The sequence below is a fragment of the Fukomys damarensis genome, unplaced genomic scaffold (genome assembly GCF_012274545.1).
Source record: "Fukomys damarensis isolate Sample0158 unplaced genomic scaffold, DMR_v1.0_HiC HiC_scaffold_25, whole genome shotgun sequence".
In the NCBI taxonomy this organism is placed as follows: domain Eukaryota; kingdom Metazoa; phylum Chordata; class Mammalia; order Rodentia; family Bathyergidae; genus Fukomys; species Fukomys damarensis.
The window spans coordinates 503,505-528,865 of NW_022900937.1; the positions used below are offsets into that span (position 1 = coordinate 503,505).

The 25,361-nt window shown below is 42.1% G+C and overlaps 1 protein-coding gene across 44 annotated transcripts in view; it reads right to left on the bottom strand.

The window, feature by feature from the left end:
- The window catches only part of Ank2 (ankyrin 2), a 442,295-nt gene that overhangs the window by 308,356 nt on the left and 108,578 nt on the right, over positions 1-25,361 (bottom strand). For 23 of the 44 annotated variants that reach the window (XM_033756203.1, XM_033756195.1, XM_033756191.1 and 20 more), the window contains exon 1: positions 1,097-1,255. The exons of 1 other annotated variant lie outside the window; for it this stretch is intronic. In XM_033756203.1, coding sequence (XP_033612094.1) covers positions 1,097-1,180 — 84 coding nt within the window. In that variant the 5' untranslated portion in view covers positions 1,181-1,255. Of the gene's footprint in view, positions 1-1,096; positions 1,257-25,361 lie in introns of those variants that run through there. 20 more of the 44 variants (XM_033756227.1, XM_033756231.1, XM_033756230.1 and 17 more) reach the window with 2 other exon arrangements.

Sequence of the window (25,361 nt, forward strand, 5' to 3'; positions counted from 1 at the left end):
TTTGCTGATACAGGAATCTTTTAAATATCAGAGATTTCAAATCATTTAGGTTATTTTTAGATTGGAAGACATTCAGTATACCAGAGATCTGTAATTCTGAAACACAATGAAAAATAAAAACCAGTCACTTGTTTATGAATATTATTTTTGCAATCAGCTCATTCAATATCCAAACCATCTAAAGTAGAAACCATTTACATTAGAATCACATCTAATACCCTGCCCAAATATAGCTCCAGAATCCAAAAGGTTTTTACGAGAATTTTTTCCAAAGCCTCTCTTTCAGAGGTGGGGCTCAGGCTGGGGAGGTGACAAGTTTACCAGGAGTCAGGCCATAAAGAAATAAGTGTTGTGCTGGGTGGGGCTGGTAGTTTCTCCTTGGCATCATTTCCATGAAAATCAGAGGTGTGGAACTGTGTGCCAGAGTAAGAATCGACAGGCTGCTTTGTGTGCCCGGCCCTCCCCACCCATATACCCTTAGCCTAGCCTTTATCTTAATCCCTGAAAGCCATCTCCCTAAGGTCTGGGAACACTGCAAAGGACCTAAGCAAACCACAGAACTATCACACTGGGAATCCTATTCCTCCTGTCACAACAGTCTTTTCTCCTTAGGAAGAATACACGCAGCATGGAGCCCAGCGGCACGGATTGTGTAGCCACCTCAAGACCATCACTCAGAAAAACATCTGGCCAAACATCTGCGTTTGGCCATACAATTCGCCTTGCCCCACATTCTTGCTGTCAAACTCACTGTCAAAATGAGACGACTTCCTGCCCAGTCACTACCCAGAGCATCTGTCGGCAGCCACAAGCCTCAGAAATCCACCACTGAACACACCTTATCTTTCCACGCACGCAGCACTGGATCCATTGTGAACCAGGGAGTCCTGACTGTTCTCAGAGAGCAGCAATTTGCACCTGCTTCTTCAAAAAGCAAGGCTTGGCACTGCCGTGAGCTCTCATTACTCCTAATGCGTGGTGGTTTCCATAGCCTTGCTGTTACACACCACACACACACACACACACACACACACACACACACAAGCACGCACGCACATTCATGCAGACATGCCCAATTCCTGCGATCTAGATCTACCTTCTTGGGTCTTTTTCTTCTTTGGCTGCTGCCGTTGAACTTCTCTCCACTGTCGCTTTTCTGAGCTGCATCCTCGCTCATCATTGTGCACAGTGTGAGAAGGCAAGGGCTTGAGCCATCCACCCTGCAGCCCGGACAGACAGCCCTGGGAGTCGGCAAAGCACGGGAGGGAAGAGCGGGAGGCGGAGGGGTGGGGAAGGGGCGCGCTGGGAGGAGAGGATGGTGATGTTGCCATGGCAGCAGCTGCCACAACTGTTTATCCGACTGCATTGTTAGATCTGATTCAACCAATTACCAGAGAGGGCAGCTACCATGAAGAAAGCCTTGAAAAAAGAATGCCAGGGACCAGGAATGGCTTGGGGCTGTGCTGGGTTGATGCCTGACACCCCCGATTCCATCGGCTCTCGACCTATGCACAAAGCTACACTCAGTTTCCTTCCAACAGGCACTTCAGGGAGCAGGCACGGCGCTCCAGGAGGGGAGGGCGGCACCACACACCGGGTCCCTGGGCCTCAGGAGTGCATCTCCGAGCTCTCGAGTCAATGCAAGAAAGTGACATTTTTAGGAAGCTATTCCTTTGATTAAACATTGTGATCTTTTTTTTAACATGGTAATTTTTTTAAAACTCCCTTCAAAGATGACTCCTGCCATGAAGCCTGGAGGAAGCAGCCCAGACCACTCCCTCCTCCTGCGCCTCCTCTTCACAGCCAGCTGAGACAAGAGCACCTGCAACACCGCCCTACAGCTGTGCAGTTGGCCAGCTGCGCATGTGTGTGCGCGCACGTGTGTGTGAGAATGTGTGCCTGTGTGTTTGGGTGGGGAAATCATTGAACTTCCCAGAACCAAACCTGATGCACAGTTCATGAGCAGCCATTAATCAAGGTTTGTTAAAGATATAAATAAGACACTGTGAGTAATACAAACAGAAGGAAGTCCTGGAATTAAAACATTTTATAATTTGTCTTAGAATTTTCTGTACCTAATTCTTTCTATGAACTGTTGAAAAAAACGCAATCTCTGTTCAAAAGGATACTGTACCATAAAGGTCCAGAAATATTCTTGATAAGAAGAGATATATTTGCTTATATACCAGGAAGCCCAATTTCATCTATTGGATCAAGGTGGCCATATTTGTGGATGCAATCGAAATCCGACATGTTTTGTACAAATACACATATACACATGCTAAACACTCATCCATATTCCTAGAAAACAAATGCACAAGTAGAATGCACAGAACACTTAAATGTATATAGATTGAGTAAGGATTAAAGGTGATATTTTGAGACTTGAAGATACCTCTGAAAATGTGCTGCCATTGTTAATTCTATCATTATTATTGCAAACATACACAGTTTTCAACTCAGAGAAGTCTATCTTTAAATTGTTTCTTATGTGAAAATGACTACCAACGTTGGGAACTCACCTTCCCATCAGAGAGAACAGAAAGTCACCTGCTTTTCTGATTGCTCTTTCTCTCTGCCTTGTCAGCCAGAAGACCCCCCCACTTCCCCACCCGAAGTCACCCCGCCGTGAGGCCCTCATTCATTACGCCCCTGTCGAAGCAAACTCATCCCACCGACACAGTCCTCTCACCATTGCCACAGTGACGGCTTGGGCCAGGCCAAAGACGCAATGAGTGTTCTCAAAACCCTCCGGGAACTGCGCAGAAGCTTCCAGAAGCCCACCCCACCTCCATCTCCACCCTCACCCAAATCCTGTGACATCTGGTGTTTTCCTCTGTCCTCACACCATCCTCTTACTACTCCCTTACTTCTCCCCAGTGGGCTCCCCTTACCTAACCTTTCCTGGGAGCGACCTAGCTTGAAATGGGGTTCTTCACTTGGTATCTGTCTAGTGAACGTTTACCATGTGGCCAGGAACGTGTGCCAATAGGTCTGCACTGCCCTCCTCCCCAGGGACATAGTGGTCAACAACAGAGAAAACATTTTTGTAATCATGGTGCTTAAATTCTAACAGAAACTTTATGGTAAACAAAATTATTAGTGATATATGCTGTGAGAGGAAACTCAGAGAAGGGATAATGGGAGACAAACACTATTTTATACAAGGTGCCAGGAAATGCTCTCTGGAAATCTGAATGAGCTGACAGCACAAGCCAAGAAATTATCTGAAGGAACAACATTCTAGACACAGACAGTGGTCATTCAAAGGTCCTGAGATAAAAAACTAATTGGCAGGGCCGGGGATTTAGCTCAGTGGTGCCACTGCCTGCCTCGCAAGTAGAAGGTCCTGAGTTCAATTCCTGGTGCCACAAAACAACAACAACAACAAAAAACTAATTGGCAAAGATATTGAGGAAACTACATGATCTCCAAAAGGAAAAAGACAGAAATACTTCTGTAGTCACTAGATCTATAGGGGGAAAAAAATGCTACTAAGATCCTCCATTGTCAGTGGAAGTCAGAATGTGTGTTTCAGTCCATGGGTTGGTAGCCCATTTAGGACCATAATTGTGCTGTTCCTAACTCCTCTGCAATGTAAATTGAAAATAAAAGCACTCCATGTTGCCACAGCTCTGAATCAGCAACTTCTGACTATGCTCACACGGCCTCAGTGCCTTCACTGTCAACATCCAACTACAGAGCACACGGCTCTAAGCACTCTGATTTAAGCCTCTACTTCTGATGATCTGATACACCCTCCTAGTTGCTTGATGTCTGCCCATTTTTGCTGCTAAAACAAAATATCTGAGAGTAACTTACAACAGAAATGTATTTCTCACAATTCTGGAGACCAAGAGGTTCAAGATCAAGGTCTCGTGTGTCCCAGTCTCTCTTCCAAGGTGGCACCTCACACACTGCCCTAGTGTGGTGGGAGGGACAGAAGAGCAAGGAGAGGGCCTGCTAGTTCCTTTTAGAAGGTCACTAGTCCCCTCAGACTAACCAGCTCTTAAGGTCCTCACACATCCCATTGGGTTTAAGTTTCAGTAGGAATTCTGGAGGGGCACAAACACGAACCATAGCAGTATTATTCTGGAATGTTAAATTTCATATATACACTTGCTTTACAATGGAGCTACTGCACAAGCACTATAACAGCATGCACAGAGGGAAACACTCAACATTAACATAGAAAATAAAAATCCCAATAGTTTCTCTGGTGTGAATAAATTATAATAGTACCTAAGATCCTAATGAGATAATTGACCATGTGAAATAGGAAGGGCTAAAGGTGTAGGGAAAGTGGAAAGGGCAGGGGAAAGGTAATAAGGGAGAGGAAAAAATATGAGAAAATAAAAAAATGGAAATAACGTGTTTGTAAATAGGGAAGGGAGGAGGGGGTGAAGGGAGGCCAGGGACAAGGGAAAAAAATGAGAACCAAGACCTGTCATGTAAAGGTACAAGATCCCAATAAAGAATGTAACTGTGCCGTATACCTAAAATGCACCAATACACTCAATGAGGAAAAGAAGAAAGAAAAGAAAAATCCCAACCAGGAGATAAATTATGAAACAGGTGTTAGTGATTTTATGCCAATCACAGCACCGGAAGATAGCTACAGAACATTGAGAAGATGCTCTTGAGCTCAGCAGTCTTTCTTCTCTGAAGCTTTCAGTGGACCTCTCTGGGCCTCTCTGCCAGGCACTCTTCACTTCCTAGGCTCACAGCACAGCTTTTAGTTCCTGACATGATTCTGAGCCCCTGGCAGGCAGAATCACTATCTATCCTGAATCCCCATGGAGCCCAATACAATACCTGGCCTAGATCATGGGACTGGGAACTATCTTTTTTTCTTTGGTACCAGGGATCAAACTCGGGCTCTTACGCTTGTGAAGCAGGCGGCAGAACCACTGAGCTAAATCCCCGGCCCTGGGAACTATCTTTAAATGCAATAAAGAAATATTTTCAATATTTATCATGAATTTAAACTTATGGTTAAATTTCTATGGATAAATTTGTTTTCAAATCTTAGATTTTCTTTCATTTTGCGTGCTTTCTAATATCTAGGAGCTCTGCATTATTTTAAATAAGGTTTTTAAAACAGACTTGAGAAATTATCATTTCTAGATATAAGATACCAATAATGACGATACCTGAAGCCTGAAAAACATTTTATAATTTCTAAGTCCTCTTTTGGCTCCTGGGACAGAAGCTCCTGGGACAGCAGTCTCTTCTGCCACTGATAACACCCAAGCACTGAGAGTAGGCAGCTGACACTGGATAATTAGGAAGCAACTTTATAGGATTCTATTCGCTGCAAAGGAGGAGGCTAATACTCCTCCCAGTACAGGCGAAGAAACAAGAGGGAAAGCAGCTGGGTGGCTTTCCCAAGGTAACGCAATGAACAAGATCTGATTTAAAGGCCACTGTCCTCTGCTAAACCATGGCTGACTCAGTGAAAAGCAGCCACTTCATAAGTGTGGCAAGATGAGCAAAGGCTGCAACAGAAAATGCAGAGCGGAAGCCAGACAGACGACAGTGACCCACGCAGACACAGGAAGAAGACTTCACTGGTTTTATGTCAAGCGCATTTCATAGGTGAAGCAATTTACAGGTGATTATACTAATTTTAATATGCCTACTCTACTTTATTACATCATTAGCATTAACAGTATTCTGAAATCTAACACATAATCCCTTTTTTAAATCTTAAGATATTTGAATGGGATAAAGTCCCTTGAAGTATAAGCAATTAGATCTTAGAGCTAGGTTGTCTTCCAAAGTTCATTTGTGAGTCAGAGCTGTCTGGTGCTACACATGCATTTTTTGCAGAATGTTATAAAGACTCAGTACTGTGAAGCCCTCACAATGCTGGCAGAAAATCTTAACTTGGCAGAGTTTGGAGAGGGGTTCACCAATCCATTTCTCTGTTCCTTTTGGACACACGGGTAGATTACTATTGTGTGTTAAATATATCCTCAAAAGATATCTTCACATCCAAGGCTGCGGGTGGTGGTACACACCTATAATCCCAACACTCTAGGAAGCTGAGGCAGGAGGACCGCATGTTAGATGCCTTACTGTCTTGAAGTAAAAAAGAAAACATGATTGCAGATATAGTTTAGTGCAAAGGCCTTGGATTCAATTCCCAGTACCTTAAAAAAAAAGTCTTCATAACCTAACCCCCAGTACTTACAAATGTGACCTTATTTGGAAATCAGCCTTTTGCAGATAGTCTGGCCAAAATGAGATCATAATGAATTAGAATGGGCACTAACCCAATGACCGACCCTTAAAGAAAAGGGAGATGTGCACACAGAGATCCACACAGGAAAGGTGGCTGCGATGCAGAAAGTGGAGGGGCGCTGTGAAGAGAGAGACTTTCCAGGATTGCCACCCACACTCAAACTGAGAGAGCAGCAAGGAGGGGCCCCTCACCAGAGCTCGGCAGGAACGTGGCCCTCACAACTTTATTTCGGACTTCCAGCCTTCACAACTTCAAGAAAATAAAGTTGTTTTTCTAAGCCACCCAGTGTGGGGTCCTTTGACCTGGAAAGCCTAGGAAACCGGTGCAATGGTGTTCTCGGTCCTCCTTTGCTGAGGGGGGCAGCAATGACTCCGTTCTGCCCTGTAGATGTGGGTGGAAGTTGGTGCCACTCTCAGGCCAAGCTAATGAAATCCTCCTAATTTCCCGCCCACTAATCAAGTAAGAGGCCCTCATCATCTACTTCTTCTTATTTCTTTATTAACCTCAAAGCATGCAAGTCACTTTTTCCTACACAAGTGTTTAGTTACTAAAATTATGGTGCTGTCTGTTACAACAGTTAACTGATGGAAAATCATCACGGGTACTCATAGTCTTAGGAAGCACATGGTCACATTTCCACGTTGGGGGGCCTGTTACATGAATGATACTCTCAGTGCCTCAGAGTTCCCAGCCTTCAGAAACTGGTCACGTGTCTTGGATTCCAGGCACTCGTCTGGTAAGGGAACTGCAGGAAATTAGAGGGGATATAAAGAGATAAGGAGAGGAGCATCATTTCTTAGGGCTGCTAGAAGAAAGGGGTACCTGACGGGTCTAGGGATCCCGATCCCAGAGCAGCTGACGCCCCTCCTGGCCCTCTTGCCCCTCTCTCTTTCTGGGTAAATCCTCTGCTTCCTTTCTGCTGCTAGAAGCTACTGCTCTGACCACGTGGTCTCTCTTCTTGGCCACTGAAAAGGGGGACACAGAATCCTTGCCTGTCTTGTAGCAAACACAAAGCATTTTAAGGCTAATAATTCTTCCTTTGGCTTTTTCTTTATATTTGAGTCATTTCTTTATTCTTGGAGGATATGAAATATAAATACAACAAATGCAAAGAAAACATAGCTACCAAAAATTCAACATGGAAAAGCCTTTGATCCTGGGGAAGGGCACAGAGCTGGGCTCAGACCTCCAAGCTGCCGTCCTCCAGGGTCTCCCCCGAGTCATCTATGACTCTGCCCTACAATTACTCAATATTGTCCCTTCCCCAAGGAAGACCTGAAGAGCAAATAGACAATGTCACGTCTCCTGGGAAGCCAAAGTCAGGCCCACAGCCCAGCAGGGTGAGCATGTTGGTTTCCTCCTCTCGGTTCTTTCTACTTCAGCAGGAAGTAGCTCCACTCCCCCTACGGTCCTTTCTCTCCTCTCAGCGATGACCTCCCTTTCCCTCGTTCACTTACTCCTTTCTTTCCCCAGCAGGCATTTGCTGAGTGGCTGGCTCCATGCTAGATGTTGGGGCTCTGGCATGAGCTATATCAGTCTTGCCCTAAAAAAAGGTCATCATTTCAGCCAGGGGCAGCCACAGGACAGGACTGGAAGTGTGATGACCCTGCTGGTAGGGCACACTGAAGCTGCGTGGAGATTCAAAACCAGGGCACCCTACCCAGTCTGAAAGAACAGGGTAAAAATTCCAAAGGCAGTGACTTGCAAACGGAACCGTTTGATTTATGACTCATCCAAGTGAAAAGGAAGGGACAAGGTGAGAGTTGAGGGACCACCGAATGCAGAAGCAGCAACAGGGGAGAGTGCCCTCTAGTGGAAGAATCTGCGCAGTGGCAGAACTGAGACAAGGCTCCTGTGGGACAGCGGTGGTCCTGGCCAGTCAGGCAGTAGTGACTCCATCTAGGGTCTCAACGTGTCTCCAGGTGCGCCTGTGCACACACTCTGCTGCCCCCATGGGCATCCTTATGGATGGGATGTTTGTTGCCTACCACCCCAAGTTCATAGGTTGAACTCTTAATCCCCCTCCCCATTGGAAAGTAAAGTACCTTGGGGTCATATATTAGTCAGAGTTCTCCAGAGAAATAGAACTAATGGCAGACAGAAATAGTTAAGAGAAGATGTATACAGGAATTGGCTCCTACAATTATAGAGGCCAGAAACAGTCTACAAACAAGAACCAGGAAAACTGGTGGTGTAATTCAGTCAGACCAAAGGCCTGAGGACCTGAGTTGTAATGTCTTAGCTATTCTTTCTCACTGATGAGACCAAATGCCAGACACCCAAAGTTAAAGGAGGAAAAGTTTATTTAGCTCACATTTTGTAGAAGTTGCAGTCCATAGCTGGCTTTCTCCAAGGCAAGGTAGCAAGGCAGACAGGCATCAGTGAAGAGAAACAGTCCATGGCAGACAGAAGGTAGCAAAGCAAGCAGTGACTAGCTACAAGTAAGTAGCAGCCAGCCTCATTCTGTCCCTTATATTGTTTCCTGCCCTTAGGGTGGATAGCATTCAAACCTTTAATCCTAGCATTGTATGAGGAATCAATCACACACTCTAGCTCCAGCCATCTTTGTAAAAGCCCCACCTCTGACAACATGAGTCTTGAGGGGACATCTGAACAGAAGTGAAAACATATGATATCTGACGGCAGATGACAAATGTCATAGCTCAGGAGAGAGAATTCCCCATTTATCTGCCATTCTATTCTATCTGGGACCTCAATGGATTGGACAGTGCCTGTTTTCACTGGTGAGGAAGGATTTTCTTTACTCCGTCTATTGACTCAAGTGCTCATCTCTTCTGGAAACATCCTCCTGGTGAATAGTTTATCAGCTAACTGGGTATTCCCTAACTCAGTTAACAGTCACAGAGGTAACCAGGCCATGGGGGTGGAAGCCTTGTGAATGGGCTTAGCAACCTTGTAAGAAGAAACAGGAAGAGGAGCTTTGTCTCAACCATATGTGGATACGGTGAGGAGAAACTCATGGATACTGTGTGGAGACAATTAGGAAACAAAATGGGAAGTGGGTGCTCACCATACCTCTGATCTGCTGGGCTTCCCAGGTTCCAGAACCATAAGAGAAAAGCAGTTTACACTACCCAGTCTGTGGTCTTTTGTTACAACAGCCTGAATTGTGAGAGATCCTGTGTGAGACGCCCATCGCTGTTATGTAATATGGGGCCATGTAGCAAGAGGACTCTGCTAACTTATGGAGACAATTTCCCCAAAATTACCATGCTAGACCCAGGTGATACGGCTAGGAAAAGTAGATTTTACAACCATTAACGTACGGATTTTGGATTTAGGGGAGCAGATTTGGGGACAGAATAAACCCGTTCTAACCCCAGACAAGAACTCCATGACCAGAGACTGAGCGTATCTCTCAGGAAGAACGAGGGAGACTTGAGAGGCGGCGCTCAACATTGCTCAGCCTGGTGTCACAGACATCCTTTGGGAAAAGTGCATCCTTGTGGTGACTGCAGCAAGTGGAAAGTAGAACACAGTGGGACAGGAGACCAGGTTAGAGGTGCAAGTAGGGGGCTGAACAGTAAAGATCCGGGGGCTGTACTGGAGGATTTGCACTATTTAACGGTTTAGGTTTTGAGGTGGTGTTGGGGATCAAACCTAGGGCCTCACAGTGGTGGGCAAGTGTTCTACCACTGAGCTACATCCCCAGGCCATGTAACAGCTTACAAGGGAAATGAAATGATAAAATTTGTGTGTAAGGGAGGAGGGATTTAAGCACTCTTTAAAAGCTATTGAATGGGAGCTGAAGAGAACATGGAAAAGATATGCCTAAGAGTCAGTACCACCTGGGAGAGATGATGGCGCTGGTGTGGACAGGTGTGTTAGTCAGTCTGTCGCCATTCAACGCGACAGTCACAGCTCCAAGAGGAGACAGCAAGATGGCAAGGGAGGCAACCAAAGAGGAACGAGCAAAAGGAACGGGAAAAAGACCTCCTCTTCACTAAAGTTTCCAACCAGAAAAAGGCTCCAAAAACACTCTGAAGTTCAGTCCATTTAGCAAAAGAGAGCAAAGGCCACAAGAAAGTTAGCGGCTCTCCCAAGGGTCCACAAGGAGCGGTGGAGAAAGGACCAGGATGCAGGTCTCATGACAGAGCAGCTCTATGGACAGAGGGATTGGATTGCCAAATCTTGACTGTATTTGTGAAGTCAAGCAACCTTTAGTTCTTGCTTAAGGCATAGCAGATCAGAGAAAAATGAGTCTACTAAACATCTTCCCCACCAAGAACGATAAAGGAAGAAAGACCTTGTTATGAGCATCCTGCATGGATAGGGGCAGACTCAGCACATGGTTCACTGACATGGATTTGAGATGGGCAATTGGTCAGGGGCCTGTTTTCTTTCACTTTCTGCCAGGCTGACATAAGGCTTGCTAACGAAGTGTTTTTGGTTGAATCATTTATCCTGTTTAACCTAAAAAGAGCTTTTGGAACCCATAACATATAATTTAAGCCTCTTACTTTGCCGGAAGCACATAATTAATAAAATTAGCATAGTGAATAATTGAGGGTCTCATTTATGTAAATATTAGCAGCAATATTTTAGACCAAATGTAGAATTTCATAGAAGAACAGCAAAATGTGGGTGAGCTCACCATGTACGTGCTCCTGGCAAGGTCAAACTTTTAGGATGCATTGGTAACTAGCACATACTACTGTGTACTTAAGTCTCTGGTGATACGAGTTCTTGAAAATAGCTGTTATATTTGAATTTCCCTGCAGATGCAAATGAATGGCACATGGAGGCAGGCTGTGTCCTTAACAGACATTATTTTTACGGTGTAACTTAACTTTATTATTGTAAGCATTTTTAGCCTTAAGCCATCTTTAAAATGTTATAACAAATACTTTTTCTTTAACCTAGGAAGAGAAGTGTGCCCATTGATTAAAAACTCAACATAGAAATAACTTAGATCTGCCGTATTCACATCTTATATAAATGTAAATTATATTTTAAAAGATGCGCACCCACTAGAACACAATCACAATACACACTTTTCTACCTAGAAAGTATCAAGAAGTATGAAGAATCTGGGATCTTATCCTACTTTGATATTAGCTTTGTACCTAAGGTAATTAACTCATAAAGAGACAACTACTTAGCTCACTGCTCTAGAAGCCCCAGTCCAAATTAGGTATCCCCACTGCTGCGAACCTTTGGTGAAGGGGTGGGATAGCATGGCAAGGGAACACGTGTAGAGAAAGTTCCTCACACCTCACGCCAGGAAGAGAAAAGACCAGGGACACACAATCTTCATGTTCCCCATGACCTAAGGACACTGCAAGGCCCCAACTAAAGTCTCACTACCTCCCATGGTCCTTTGGGGGATTATCATCCAGACCATGGCAATTTACAAGCTAATATGTTAGCCTGCTAGCTTCACTGATGATGGCAGAAGACAGGAGACTCCTGGGTCAGAGACAAAGGGCTGTATTACACTCACCACTGCAAGCAGCACTGGAATCAGCATATTGGTGGCAGTTTCTTTTGTTCCCAGTTCTCCCAAAGGTAATGTGTACAGTCCTAGAAAGCTGCCTGCACACTCCGTGGTGTATATACTGGAGAGGAATCCTGACTTCAGGAAGTTTGAATCTTTTGTAGTGGGCAGTAAGCATGTCTGCACTTTCCTCTACAGGAAGCGATTATCTTTATTACACTAGATAATAAGCACAGCACATGTGACTATGCTTTTCTTATTTTCCAAGGCCACCTACCATCCCACATCGTTGAAAAGACAGTCTAGAACAGTGATGGCGAACCTTTTGGAGCTTTCAGTGATACAAACAGCCTGCTGTGGCACATGTGGCGTAGGTTCGGCACCTCTTGTCTAGAATAAAGAAAGTGCCTCTGCCTGCAAGATATACAGAAATGAAGAAGTCCACAGAAAATAATTTCCTCAACACAAAGCTTCAAAATATAGTATATAGGTTATCTTGCAGTTATGGAGTAAAATGTTAAGTTGCCCTTTGCAATAGTTTGGATTTAAGCAGAGGATAGAGAGGCTTTCCTTCAAATTCTCTGCAGTCATACATGCACATCTGTGTAATGACATACAACCGCTGTTATAACGTTTGTATGATTCTACACATATTCTTCAGAATTACTGTGGCACAGAATAAACGTAATGGTTTGAAAGTCAATGCACATGGGCCTTAATTTTCATGTTGTAGTTAACTGACAATGTGGCTCACTGCAGATCAAGTAATGACCTGGAACTCTTTCTCTCCCTCCCTCCCTCCCTCCTTCTTTCTCTCATTTTCTTGTGGGGTTCAAACCCAAAGCCTTGTGCACGCTAGGCAGACACATTACCACTGAGCTATCACTTCAGTCCTCTGTTTCTCTGTGAGTCTACAATCAGATCACTCTCTTATTTTTCCTCCCACATAATTTTCTACTGTTTTTTTAAACTGCTAAAAGTCCTTGAAATCTACATTTTAAACTGGGAAAAAAAATGGCTCAAAGAAGGCATACCGGGCTGATTAAACGATTCATGATTCAACATCAGACAATCTCACTATCACCATTTTCAATTTCTTTTTCTTTTTCCACTGGAAAACATAGACATTGGAGACATATTAGACTACAGAGCTGCATTTTTTTCTAAAGTTGGAAATAATGAAGTAGCACACAAATGCTGACAATAATGATATAATTATTTAGGCCTGGAAATTTTGGCAGTGGTACAAATACTATGGAGTGTTACGTATCAATTTGGACAGAAATTAAAAGGCTTGAATATTTCTACACTTTTCCATCTTCTCTTTCTTGCCTCTGGCATTCAGAAAATACAGGCTTTCATTTCTACTTTGGAAATACATCTGATGTACGTACTCCATTCTCAACCACTCCACCCCCTTTTCTCTCATATCTGAACTGTTTTCACCAACAGGAATGTCTTGTCTCCTTGCCTTCAAGTTTTCTGCTCCAATCTGACCTCCAGACATTACACTTTCATTTCATAAAACATTTTTGAGTCTTCCTTATTCTCAGAACAAAGTTCAAATATTGGCAACTACTGCTCAGATTCATCTGTACATCTCTGCCTCCAAGTGTTTTACTCAGGGTGATCTATAAAAGGACATATATAAATCAAAATATAGTGCAATTAATTTGTTGTTAAGGAAAAGTTACCAGAGCTCTCAGGAAAAGCAAATATATTAGTCAGCATTTTCATTGCTAGACACAATACCCAACACCACAGTTTAAGGAGGGAGCTTTATTCTGGCTCATGATCTCAGAGGATTCAGTCCATGGTCACCTGATCCACGGCAGGGACACCATGGCAGAAAGGAGTGTGGCTCAAAGCTGCTTAGTTCCTGACAGTTGAGAAACAGCAGGTGAAAGTGCCCGTGAGAAGGAGGACATGGACCAGATACAGAAATGAAGAAGTCCCCACAGCCATGCTGCTGCGACCCACCCAAAAGTGTGCTCCACCACAGCCTGACACCCCGCCCTGACCGCCACAGCCTCAAGTCCTAAGGGGGCAATGAAAGATTATAAAATTACCTATTCCTATTTTCTACCTTCTCCCTGCAATTTACCTCCATCAAATCTCAAACTGGCCATGAAACTTTTTAACTATGACAAACTACATTACACTTTGCTTCTGTCTACGTCACTGTTACTTCTTATTTATATTAATCACACAAGCAAGTTAACTGCTTGCAACTTTCTTTTCTCCCCATCTAAATAAACCCATGACACTCCCTCTCCCCCTGGCAAACTCCAAAAAAGAGATACCCTTGGATAAAAATCTTCTTTTCCATTGGTAGGAGGATCAAACCCAGGGCCTTTTGTGTCCTAGGCAAGTGCTGTACCACTGAACCATACCCCATTCCTACCAAGTATCTTTTTATTCTGCATAAAAACCACTTCCACAGACCCACAGCATACAGAATAATAGAAAAGCTTATTAAAAATAATTAAAAGATAGATGTCAACTAACTTAGAGAAAACAATGAGTTCCCCAAATTTGCCAGAGTTGGGTTCTGGAAATTATGTTATATATGACTTAGTGAGTTCCAGTAGCCTCAGAAACCTTTGTATCCCCCACACCATAACTGCCACTGTAAACACTTCTTCCACAGGTGAATGAATTTCATATTCCAGGGACAGTGCCGAAATACACAGTAACCTAAGCTGAAGGTAGGGCAGAGAGGGGACAGATTATCATTAGGCAGAAAGAAATAAAACAATTTATCATTTTCTACATTTTCCACAAAACCTGCCAATATTTTCTCAGCAAACAGTATTGTGCACTTGCAGTGCCAAGTTCTGTTCTACATTCCAGAGGCACAGTGATAATTAAGACATGACCCTCAAGGTCATGCACAAAAAGGTGCTCCCTTCTCCTTGAAAATTCTCTGTTCCCACTTTTGCTTTAACGTGCAATATTTTCCTATTAATATTTTCTTTCCAATAATGCCAGTCACACAAGACATGGTGTGTAGTTCGTGACCAAATGAATGGATTGCAAACAAATTAAAATCATTTAATTATTAGTTTAATTAGAAAACTGCAACTGGTTATAAACTAAATAAAAATACAAACAGTAAAATAGCCCAACATTTAAAAATATTGATTACATGTTGAAATTGTATTTCTGATATACTGGATGATATAAAATATATTATTAAGAACAAATAAAGAAACAGTAGACTCCTTCTCTTGGTCAACGGAAGGAACACTTGTGACACAGTAAAAATTTATCCAGATTTCAAGTTTGGCCACAACCTCCACCCTCGCGTTCTCCCTAACTCCAAGGTTTTCCTGGTCCAGTGTTTGTCCCAGGTCTCCCTGTGGAACACAGCTTCTCTCGGCTGAACTTTTCAGGTATTTCCTTCCAAATCACTCAACCCATGCCATTAGCTAGGTCGGCATCACAGTCACGTCACAGAAGAATGGAGTACACAGAACAAAGACGGGTGTTCCGCCCCAGAATGACATACTAGATCTGCAGACGGGCTGGTGGTGCCGGGACCCCACCGTCAGAACAGTCCTCCTGTACTTCACATCACCGCCCTCCCGAGCCACAGGGTGAGGCCATGTAGAAGACAGAATCGTCAAGCTGGGTGATGAGCTAGTGACAAATCAGCATTTTCATTAATGTCTCAAAGTCGATTCGCTTAAAACAAATGGAAAATACCTGCTCAGTTTGCTCTTTATCACTGAGTTACATACTTGGGAGACATTCTTCATAATGTTAGATGAGGGCAGGAATAAAAATGACACTTTTCACCTGACTGAACTTAAAACTGAACCCACAAACTTGTTTCTTGAGTTGTCAGTAATTTTTATAAAAGAAGGAAATCTCTCACCTCCAAAAAATTTGACGAGGTGTATAAAACAACTCTCAGTCAGCATTTACTGTGTGGGCCGTGGTATTTGGCTTGTTGAACAGTTCTCTAGTTTCTTAGGTTTAATTCCCTCCAAGCACTATTTCCGTATAATCCACTGCAAACCTTGAGTTTGGGGTATGCTGTACAGGGTGAGTGGTACAGACCTTAGAGTCGCCTCCCTGAATCCGTCACTAGTTGGGTGAGTGACCACAGGCAAGTCATGCTACCTGAAGTCTTTATTTCTGAAACATGAAGGTCAAACTATAGTTATGACTTCTAAGGCTGTAATCCTACTACACACCCAGCCATGCTCAGTACACTCTTACCCCATATAATACAAGACTGGGATGGTAGCCCACGTTACTCTGGTGGCTACATCATGTTCCTAGTACCTCTACTTATCAAATTTTTTTAATGAGATAATAAGTAGCTTTTCAAGTAAAGGAAAAGGACTTCAGTTTTTCTTCAATGTAACCTAATTTGATTGGGCCAATGCAGACTACAATAGAAGCAGTATTGGGATTCCACAAGCATGCAATGCTTTTCCTAATAGTGGGCACTGTTTTATGGCATAATGAGTACCAACGGGGAGCCTTCTCTAAAACTCACTAACTCCAAAAGCTGACTCCACACTATGCTTTCCTGGGTGGAAAAAAAATGTTTCACTCGAAAGATGATGGCAGGTATTTCAAAAAAGATCTGTTCACAAGTACCAAGTGAGTATTCTAACTCAGCCCCCAGAGGTGGTGAGCCCATGGCACCATCGTTGGCTAGACACTATCTTATCAGAAGGAGGACAGTACAGGTTGGCTGTCTGCTTGGATAACGTAAAACAAAGAAGATAAAAAAGCACACTCCTTCTCTCTGAAAGAATTCTTCAATTTTCACTGCTATTATTGTCCTTGGAAAGCAGAAGGAAGTGCTTTGGGGTCACCTCATAGCTGTTAGAGCTGTATTCATTGCTAAGTGAGAGACTGGGAGGCTATACAAATGCCCCTGTATACTCTACTTCTAGAGCACAACACCAACAGTACTGGAATGGGAAATTTACAGACCTCTATTATCAGCACGAAATCCCTTTAGAGTAACAATGAAAAGGGTAAAGGTGAGAATGAAGGTGAGCTGGCACTAGAAAAAGGACTCAGAGACAAAGGATTGGTATTTCACTACTCTGGAATCCATCTCAAGCTCCACTGGGAAGGTGAGAAGTTGAACTGGTACTGTATTGCTTGACATTTGCAAAATGCCCTTTCTTTTTTTCTTTTTTCTTTTTTTTTTTTTTTTTTTTTTTTTTTTCTTTTTTTTTTTTTTCTTTTTTTTTTTTTTCTTTTTTTTTTTTTTCTTTTTTTTTTTTTTCTTTTTTTTTTTTTTCTTTTTTTTTTTTTTCTTTTTTTTTTTTTTCTTTTTTTTTTTTTTCTTTTTTTTTTTTTTCTTTTTTTTTTTTTTCTTTTTTTTTTTTTTCTTTTTTTTTTTTTTCTTTTTTTTTTTTTTCTTTTTTTTTTTTTTCTTTTTTTTTTTTTTCTTTTTTTTTTTTTTCTTTTTTTTTTTTTTCTTTTTTTTTTTTTTTGGTACCGGGGATTGAACTCGGGTCCTTGCGCTTGTAAGGCAGGCCACCAAACCGCTGAGCTAAATCCCCAGCCAAAATGCCCTTTCTAAAATCCAATCCTTAATTCACACCATAACCCTCTATGAGAAGCTGCCCTTGGTTCTCTCATTTTGCACAAGAAGCCTTAATGTTCACAGCAGTTAAGGACTAACCAAGGCAAACCCTGGTTAGAGGCAGAGGAGGCTGCAACCAGATCTCTACCTCCTGTATCCCCTGCCTCACACTGCTTTGCATTTAACCCTATACAGTTTTTATCCTGGGTCTGGGACACATTCATCTTGTGACAGGTTTGTATATTTAGAAACCAATTCAAACCATGGAAAAAAGAAGCAATGAATTCAAAATACTCTATGTTTTTTCTCCCTCCAAAAACTCTTATAATTTAAATTGCATATATTTTTCAAATCATGCACGTCGCCAGAGCAGTAAAGAGAAGTGGTGATCAGGAGTCAAACACTGAGATTCATTTGTAATGACATTAACATTCCTGCTACAGATTTTTGAGTAGCCTTGGTTTGAGAAGCCTTTTATTTCAAAAGAATTTTACTGGGCTCATAAAGAAGTTAAACTACAACTCTGACACAATGTAATTGCATCTAACTGTGATTCCCTCAAAGCACACTAGGTTTAACTCAAATAAATACAACTGTTTTATTTCACAGAAGGAAAAAGAGAAGAGAAGCACATATTACAAATATACCTCAGTTTTGCATACCCTGGCATTTGATATTAACAATTTTGCTATTTTTTTATTGGGTGTTCTCCATTTGCTAAATAATAGGAGGAAGGCGTATTCAGATGGGATTTCCCAATTCTTCTTTAATGAGAGCCTTCTCCTAGCTACCTCCTGCTGAACTCTACAGTTACATCTGTCTAATTCTGATAACAAAAGAACAAAAGGAACAAACCACTAGTCTACTTAAGGTTTCTGCTAGTGATAACACAAAGTCACCAAATCTAGCAAGAAGGCAAAAAACAGAAAGAATGTGGGAATGGGAGGAGATGAAATAATATCTATTTTAAATTATATTTTCATGATTGCGTAGACCTCATTTTAAGTAGCTGCTATGCCTTAGGAAGAAGTGTAAAGTCAAATCATTCCAGTTAACTAATAAGCAAGAATCAGCCCATCTGCCCATTTATTCTTCAGCAGTCCCCAGGGCATCTCTCTCCCTTTAAAAATAAATAAATGCAAGGCAAGATGAATGTACAATTCAGAGAAAGAGAAATATCTCCATGAAAGAAAGATAGAGATATTCTGAGCCAATTAACAAATTAATCATAATATTTTGTCTAATGCATCTCTGCAGGAATCTCCTAAATAAAAATGTTGTGTAGCTCTTCTTTGCATTTATTTTAAATTTAAATTTACAATCCATTTCAAAGACTTTTTGGCAAATTTCAAACTACAGTCACCGAGCTGGCAGACAATTCAAGTCATCTGCTTAGTATTTTTCGTGAGTACATATCTCAGATCTTAAGGAAAAACAACCTTTCGTTACCTCAGCGAAGCCTTCTACAACAACAGTTTTACTGTTCTCTTTGTCTCTTCCAATATTTAGCACTTGATCATTCACCAAAATGTCTCTTGTTTCCATTGCACCCATTTTTCCTCTTATCTCAATATAAAAAGGAAACAATCAACATCCCTACAGTTAAGAAATCCCTTCCTGTTTCTAAAACTATCTACACTATTCATTTTTCAGCTGTTCTTTCTTTTTCAGCTTGAACCATCCTAACTTCTTCAATATGTATAATCTCCTTTTTCTTTCTTTTCTATTATTTGGATTAGCTTTTTCACATTCTTCAGGTTTAAAGTTCTTCACACATCTTGGCCATCCACAAATATAAAGAATAACACAAACTACAGACAATATGAAACAGACATTTTTTGAACAATCACAGTGAATGGCTGGCTCATATTTTGCTTGTAAAAGATTTTTTTCCCTGTGTCTTCCCTTCCTTTGTTGGGCTGAGTCCAACCTTATATTTACATTACAAAAGGTATCATATTTCTCTGTAAAGAATTTTATTCTGTGTTTTTAAAACTATTTTAAGTTTATTTCTAGGTTTTGGAATCTTGCCTAAATAGAAAACCAAGTACAAACCTGATGGACATATTCTAGATTCCTTCTTCCCATAAAGATATTAAATCAAGTGCCCTAAATCTCATCTTATTGCCTTGTATTCCATAAGTAGGAAAATGAGAGTTTATATAGGTCATGCTGTTTTGAACTCACTCTTTAATTCAGGTATTCAGCCAGGCTGGCTGATGTTTCCTAAACTTTGTTTATGAAAATATAAGGGAGCCAAATAAAAGATTTCCCATTCTACAGATGGTTGAGCCTCCTTAATTTTTTGTCTAATTTTATTTGTCACTATTATATGAAAGGTTTACTACCTTTTGATTTTACTTTATTTTTGTTGTACAGATAAAATACACATTTCATTTTCAATATTATCTTTCTATGTACACTCACTCTATTGTCTTTTGGTGATATTTATAATTTGCATAGTACTCTAGATTTAATTTGTATTTTTATTCTATGTAATACATATAATTAACTTTTCATGTGAAAAACTGTACCTTAATAACCAGTAAATAAAGAAAATGAAATTACACATTTCAGTTTCAAATAAAGCAAAGAGAAAAAACCATGTACAATTGTGTGGATGCAAATCAAGTAACAAGCATGCATGTTTTATTATTTCTTTGATTTATAACTTTTACTTATCCCTATAATTCCTTCATGTACCAGCACATTTTGGAGAATGGTTGGGTTGGGTGGGGTTGGGTTGGTTTGGTTTGGCTTTGGCTGTCAAAATATGCAAGTCATTCTGAGGCATGGAAGTAAGGAAAAAGCTACAGGCCAAAAGAAGTAGAGACGCAAAGGCCAGGCTGGACCTGCAGTGTGAGCAGCTCACTCCAACTCAGGGCTCTCAGTGAGCCTACGGTCTCCAGGCCCTTCATCAAAACAACAAAGGTGTGATACATTCATGTGCAAATACCATTTAAATTACCCAAGTCACCTATATAATGAATCTGCGCTTTAAAGTCATTACAAGAAGACAGAAGTTTCACAAAAACGGAAGGGGACCAGTGATAGACGGAGGGAGGGGAAGAGGATGAGAAAAGAAAGAAGATGTGCTTATGTGCGTGCCCCAACCCCTCAGGAGGAACGTGATCATTACGTACGGAACATAGACTCAAAGAGAAAAATTATAGAGTAAATGAATAATTTTGTTTTTAAAATGCTATCTTTAGGAATGAATGGCGAGTAATCTACAATCCACTCCTGTGAATGTGAACAAGCCCAGAGTTTCTCCATCCTGCAGCCTGGTTCGGACCTTCCTCTCCTGATCCTCATTGACTGCGCTGACACATGAGCAGCCCGCGGAGGGAGCGTGGCGCCCACAGAACAGCACCTCCTCCTTCCACACCCTGCAATCGCCGACCTGCACAGACTGCGCACCGGGTTCACGCGGAGCAGAAGACTGGGGCAGGCTGTCGGTGAGGCAAATCCGCAACCTGTGAACTAGGGAGTCATTTTCCATCATCACGGAATAAACGTGTGTCGCACGAATGAGTGGGCGCGCACTGCATCAGCACGTTCTCCTCACTTGTTCTAAGCCCCTCCCCCTGAAGCCTGCTTCAAAGCACTCATGCCATCTTCATAGCAATGCTGGATCCTAAACAAAACCCCTAAACCAGCCCCCCAAATCTCCAACCGTCCTGCAACCTCCAACACCACTGATCATTCCTCTCTTGTTCTAAGGATCCGTTGAACATAATCAGTTTCAGTACTTACATACCAACCTGCAATTATTCAATGTGTGCACTTCCTGACTATCTAGCAAACATCATCAAACAGGCACTGCTGTATCTCGTAGCTCCCAGTACCTGGTAAGGGCTTCGTGCCAAACAAGTGCTTAATACAGATGCTCACTGGATAACTGAAAGCTAACAAATGTTCTGTCCGTTTGTTCCAACCTTTTTTTTCCACCACTGGGCATTAAACCCAGGTACTTCACACTGGGCTATTTTTATTTTTGACTTTTTTTCCCAGTACCAGAGATTGAACTCAGGACCTCGCACTTGCGAGGCAGATGGCAGCAACACTGAGCTAAATCCCCAGACCTTCATTTTTAATTTTGAGACAGGGTCCCATGAAGTCACTGTTACTCGGGCGAGACTCCAACTTGTGATCCACCTGCCTCAGCCTCCCAGAGTGCTGGAAATGGCAGGTGTGCAGCACCACACCAAGTGACCTCTGGACAATCTCGCCAACTGCTCTCCGCTCAGCTACCCCCACACTCCCTGTGAGAAACCTGTGCCCCTTAGACAGTAACTTGCCCACTCTGTTTTCATAGGATCTGGCCTTCTCCAATCACAGCATTTGTTTCACTATACAGCTGCAGAACCGACCATGCACCCTGCTGGGTACCAGCAAACGTGTGCAAATTATTTACCACAGACATTAAGGCACAGTAAGCATTAAATATATGTGCATTGGATGAATGATCATCGAGCACCTGTTTTAATAGCTTGACTAGGGTAGAAGAACATTTGAAATAAATGAACAAGTCTAGGGAATACGCGCTACACAATACTATATTTTTATTATTTTTAAAGCCAACAAAACTTTGACACTGTATTACATAACAAAGCTGTATTATAAACAAAGAAATCAACCATCTCACCCCAAATCATCATTTTCAAATAAATCCACTGGTCTCTTTCCTCTCTATCAGCTATTATTTCTGTGGTTTTTTTTTAGGAAATTTCAGGAGGAAAAAAATATTTCTATTGTAAGTTTTCTATACAAGGTGTAATTGAAAAATATGGTGAATGTTTAATTTTTTAATTTTATTGCCACGAATCCCTCTCAAACTCCCCCTCGCTTCAAACAGACCTATCCCATCACTTTCGCCACTTGGTGAGCAGATCTGGAAGTCTTTTCTCATATTTTTACTTGTGCTCTTCTGGAGGCGTCAATGTTCTGAATTGATTCAAAATGTTTACTTTTCATGGTCATTTGACTTTGGGGAAGAGCCAGAAGTCTCACAGAGTCAGATTCTGTATATAAAGTGGGTGAGGACACAGAGTCATGTTTTTACGAGTCTGACTTTCCACTGGATGGCGCCAGGCCGCAGCACTCCTCATAAACACTCTCACAAAAGAGGACATCAGAGCTGCTTCACGAAGTAGCAAAAATGATGGGATAAGTCTCTTTGAAGCCAGGAGGGGGATACAGAAGGGGAAGGATGCCAGTGAGTCTTTTACTGCAATACAATCTTTATTTTAAATATTCACAGTATATTTTGATCATCTTTGTCTATCTCCCAATGGGGAATTAAACAATTTTCCACAAACAATAGGCTAACAGTAACTTCTGAATTATTGAAAGTGGAAATCTGCCATACCGTTCAATAGAGATAAGAGAAAACGGCTGTAAGACACAGGAATATATGCTCTTCCTTAGCTCTTGGTAACTTGATACAATGCTGGAGTCCCACGGCCGGAGCAGGAGCAGGGTGGAACAGCAGCCCCAGAAAGGGGATAGACACCAAGGGGAGCAGAGGACTACATGGAAATAGTTAGGGATCAGGTGGTGCCCAATAGGTGAAAAGAACCACAGAATCCTCCAGGCTCAGACTGGGCTCATTTGAAGTCTAACCTAGTTTTAAGGATCAGTTTCACAGATCTATAGACACTATTACAAGCTAGAGAAACCTGTAAATTAGAGGAGAGCTAGTGCACTTCCTGTAACCTCTGAGGTTCTGAGCTTCTGGATAGGCAAAAATGATTCCTAAGTTTCTTAATCACCCAGCCCACGGGATACCAAGAAATTCTGCAATTCAGCCATTCACACCAGAGAGGAAATCACAGGTCACCCGATGTACAAGTCAAAAGAAGAGAGTCACTTACTTCCAAGATAACAACCACAGTGAAGCAGAAGAATCACAACCCCACTGCAAGCATGTACAGATGCTCCCCACATCCGCACACCATCCTCACAGAAACAGGAGGGGTCCCTGACTCTCGCCTTGGGCCTCTGTTCTCTGCATCCACGCTCTTGGGAAAGCGTCACCCCTCTGGAACTTCCAGTTTGTCACCTCTAATTCCTTTCACTTTCTCTAGCCTGGCTTCCGTCCCAACTACTGCAGAGAGCTAGCTTCCAGAATTTCCAATAACCATGCTTCAGCCAACTCAGATCTTTGACCTGTTCCCTCCAAAGCCAGTCAGCAGCTCTTCCCCACCACGAATAACTCTTCTTCCTTGGCTCCTCCTCATCCTACACTTCTAGACATGATCCTGCTCCCTCAATGCTTTCTGACAATTGTTTTTGGTTTTTTTTTTTTTTTTTTTTTTTTTTTTTTTTTTTTTTTTTTTGTTTGGCATTAAACCTTTTCTAACCAGACAAATCTTCCACAGCTTAGTGCTTGGGCCTTTTCTTACACATGACTGCCCTCAGAATTTCTAATTTTCTCTATCCACTAAAACCATTCCTGAAGGTCGAATTTCTGGACAAAACCTCCATGAACATTTTGATGTGATAAAAATATCTAATTATCAGTCGTTGATCCACTGGAACAATGCTTTGTTGACAAGTTAAAGAAAAAAGAGAAGGCACAGTTCCCACTATCAAGGAACTTAAGCTCCTAGCTCCCTGGTGTAGGAATGGACCTCAGAGATGGCCTGGTCTTCCAGACATACATCAAGGCCTTTCTTAGGCTGAAGCTGAGTTGGCTATGGCCTCATTCTGTGGTTTCACTGTGTTTAGTTTGGGTTCTGTTGGAAATCAAATTAAAAAGCTGCATTTTCTATTACAATTTTGATTTATTTTCAGAGCTGACCTCTAACCAGTGTGCTCCTGTTGCTAATGGCAATGACAGGTGGCACTGAGTCACAATGCTCCCCTTAGAACAGGACAGGAGCTCTACGTCTACGAGGTCCCATGGCAGTGGCGATTTATCCTGCCATTGTACTAACAGTAAAGAGGAAAAAGAAACTTATCTTTTATCCTGTATTTATCAAGTGTGACCATTCCAAATGATCGCAAAACCAAGCAATTCTTCTAATGCCCAATGAGCTTCATTTATTTACCTAACCTGCCTGCCTCTGAAGACTGATATATGTTAATATGTGAAACAATCTACATGAGCTCAGCTCTCTACCCTTTCCCACTAAAACTCACAAAGCTATTAGGGATACTACTCGTGCCCCCATAGGACTCCTACCACCCATACTTCTGCATCTTTCAAAAGCCACTTTTATACAAAATAATTCCTGGTCTCGGAATGAGAGCTCTTCTCCCCAAGCCTGAGATCTCCTTAGTAATTTATATTTCTAAATTTCACAAAGAAAAAGAGAGGTGCACGTGAGCTATTCAACAGAAGCCAAGAAACATGCTGTACGCAGCTGACTGCTGCTGAAAGGAGATAGGTGCGTTCATTCTGGAGGACTACAGGGGGGTGGAAGAGGAGCTGCTGAGTGTCAAGGAGATTAATTCTCGGCAAGGTGTTGAAGAGAAGAAACATTACACGCTGGGACTTTGGAGATGATCCACAAAGCACAAAGAAAAGAGAAAGAATCGTCTGTTCCAACAGAACAAAGAACGCAAGCACATACAGACCTGTCGGGAGAGGAAGGTGCGTGTGCAGGAGCAGAGCCGTGGACGTGGCTGGCCAGGGCCCCGGGGCGCTGTCCAAGCCCACCCCTCCTCCAACAGGGTTGTGGTGTCCCGCCGGAGACCTGGGTGGTTATGGAGGTAGCTATCTCAACATGCAGGTCGTTGAAACAAAACAAACGAAGCAACATGACAGTGGCAGCTGAAGAATGGCTTCTGCTATCATATTCAAGGTAAACTGAGGAAAGGAGGCAGAAAAGACCAGTATGACCAGTTAAAAGACTAGAAGGAGTTTCGTACAAGGATTATGAATGTAAGAATTTTAAAAACAGAGCCAGGGATTTAGCTCAGTGGTTCCACTGCCTGCCTTGTAAGTGCAAGGTCCTGCCTGAGTTTGATCACCAGTAACATAAAAAAAGACTTTAAAAACAGATGATTCCCTAAAGTATGTTAGCTTTGGAAAATTACAGTAGAAAACTCCCAGAGTAATAAATCAATTGCATTCTATAAAAAGTCAG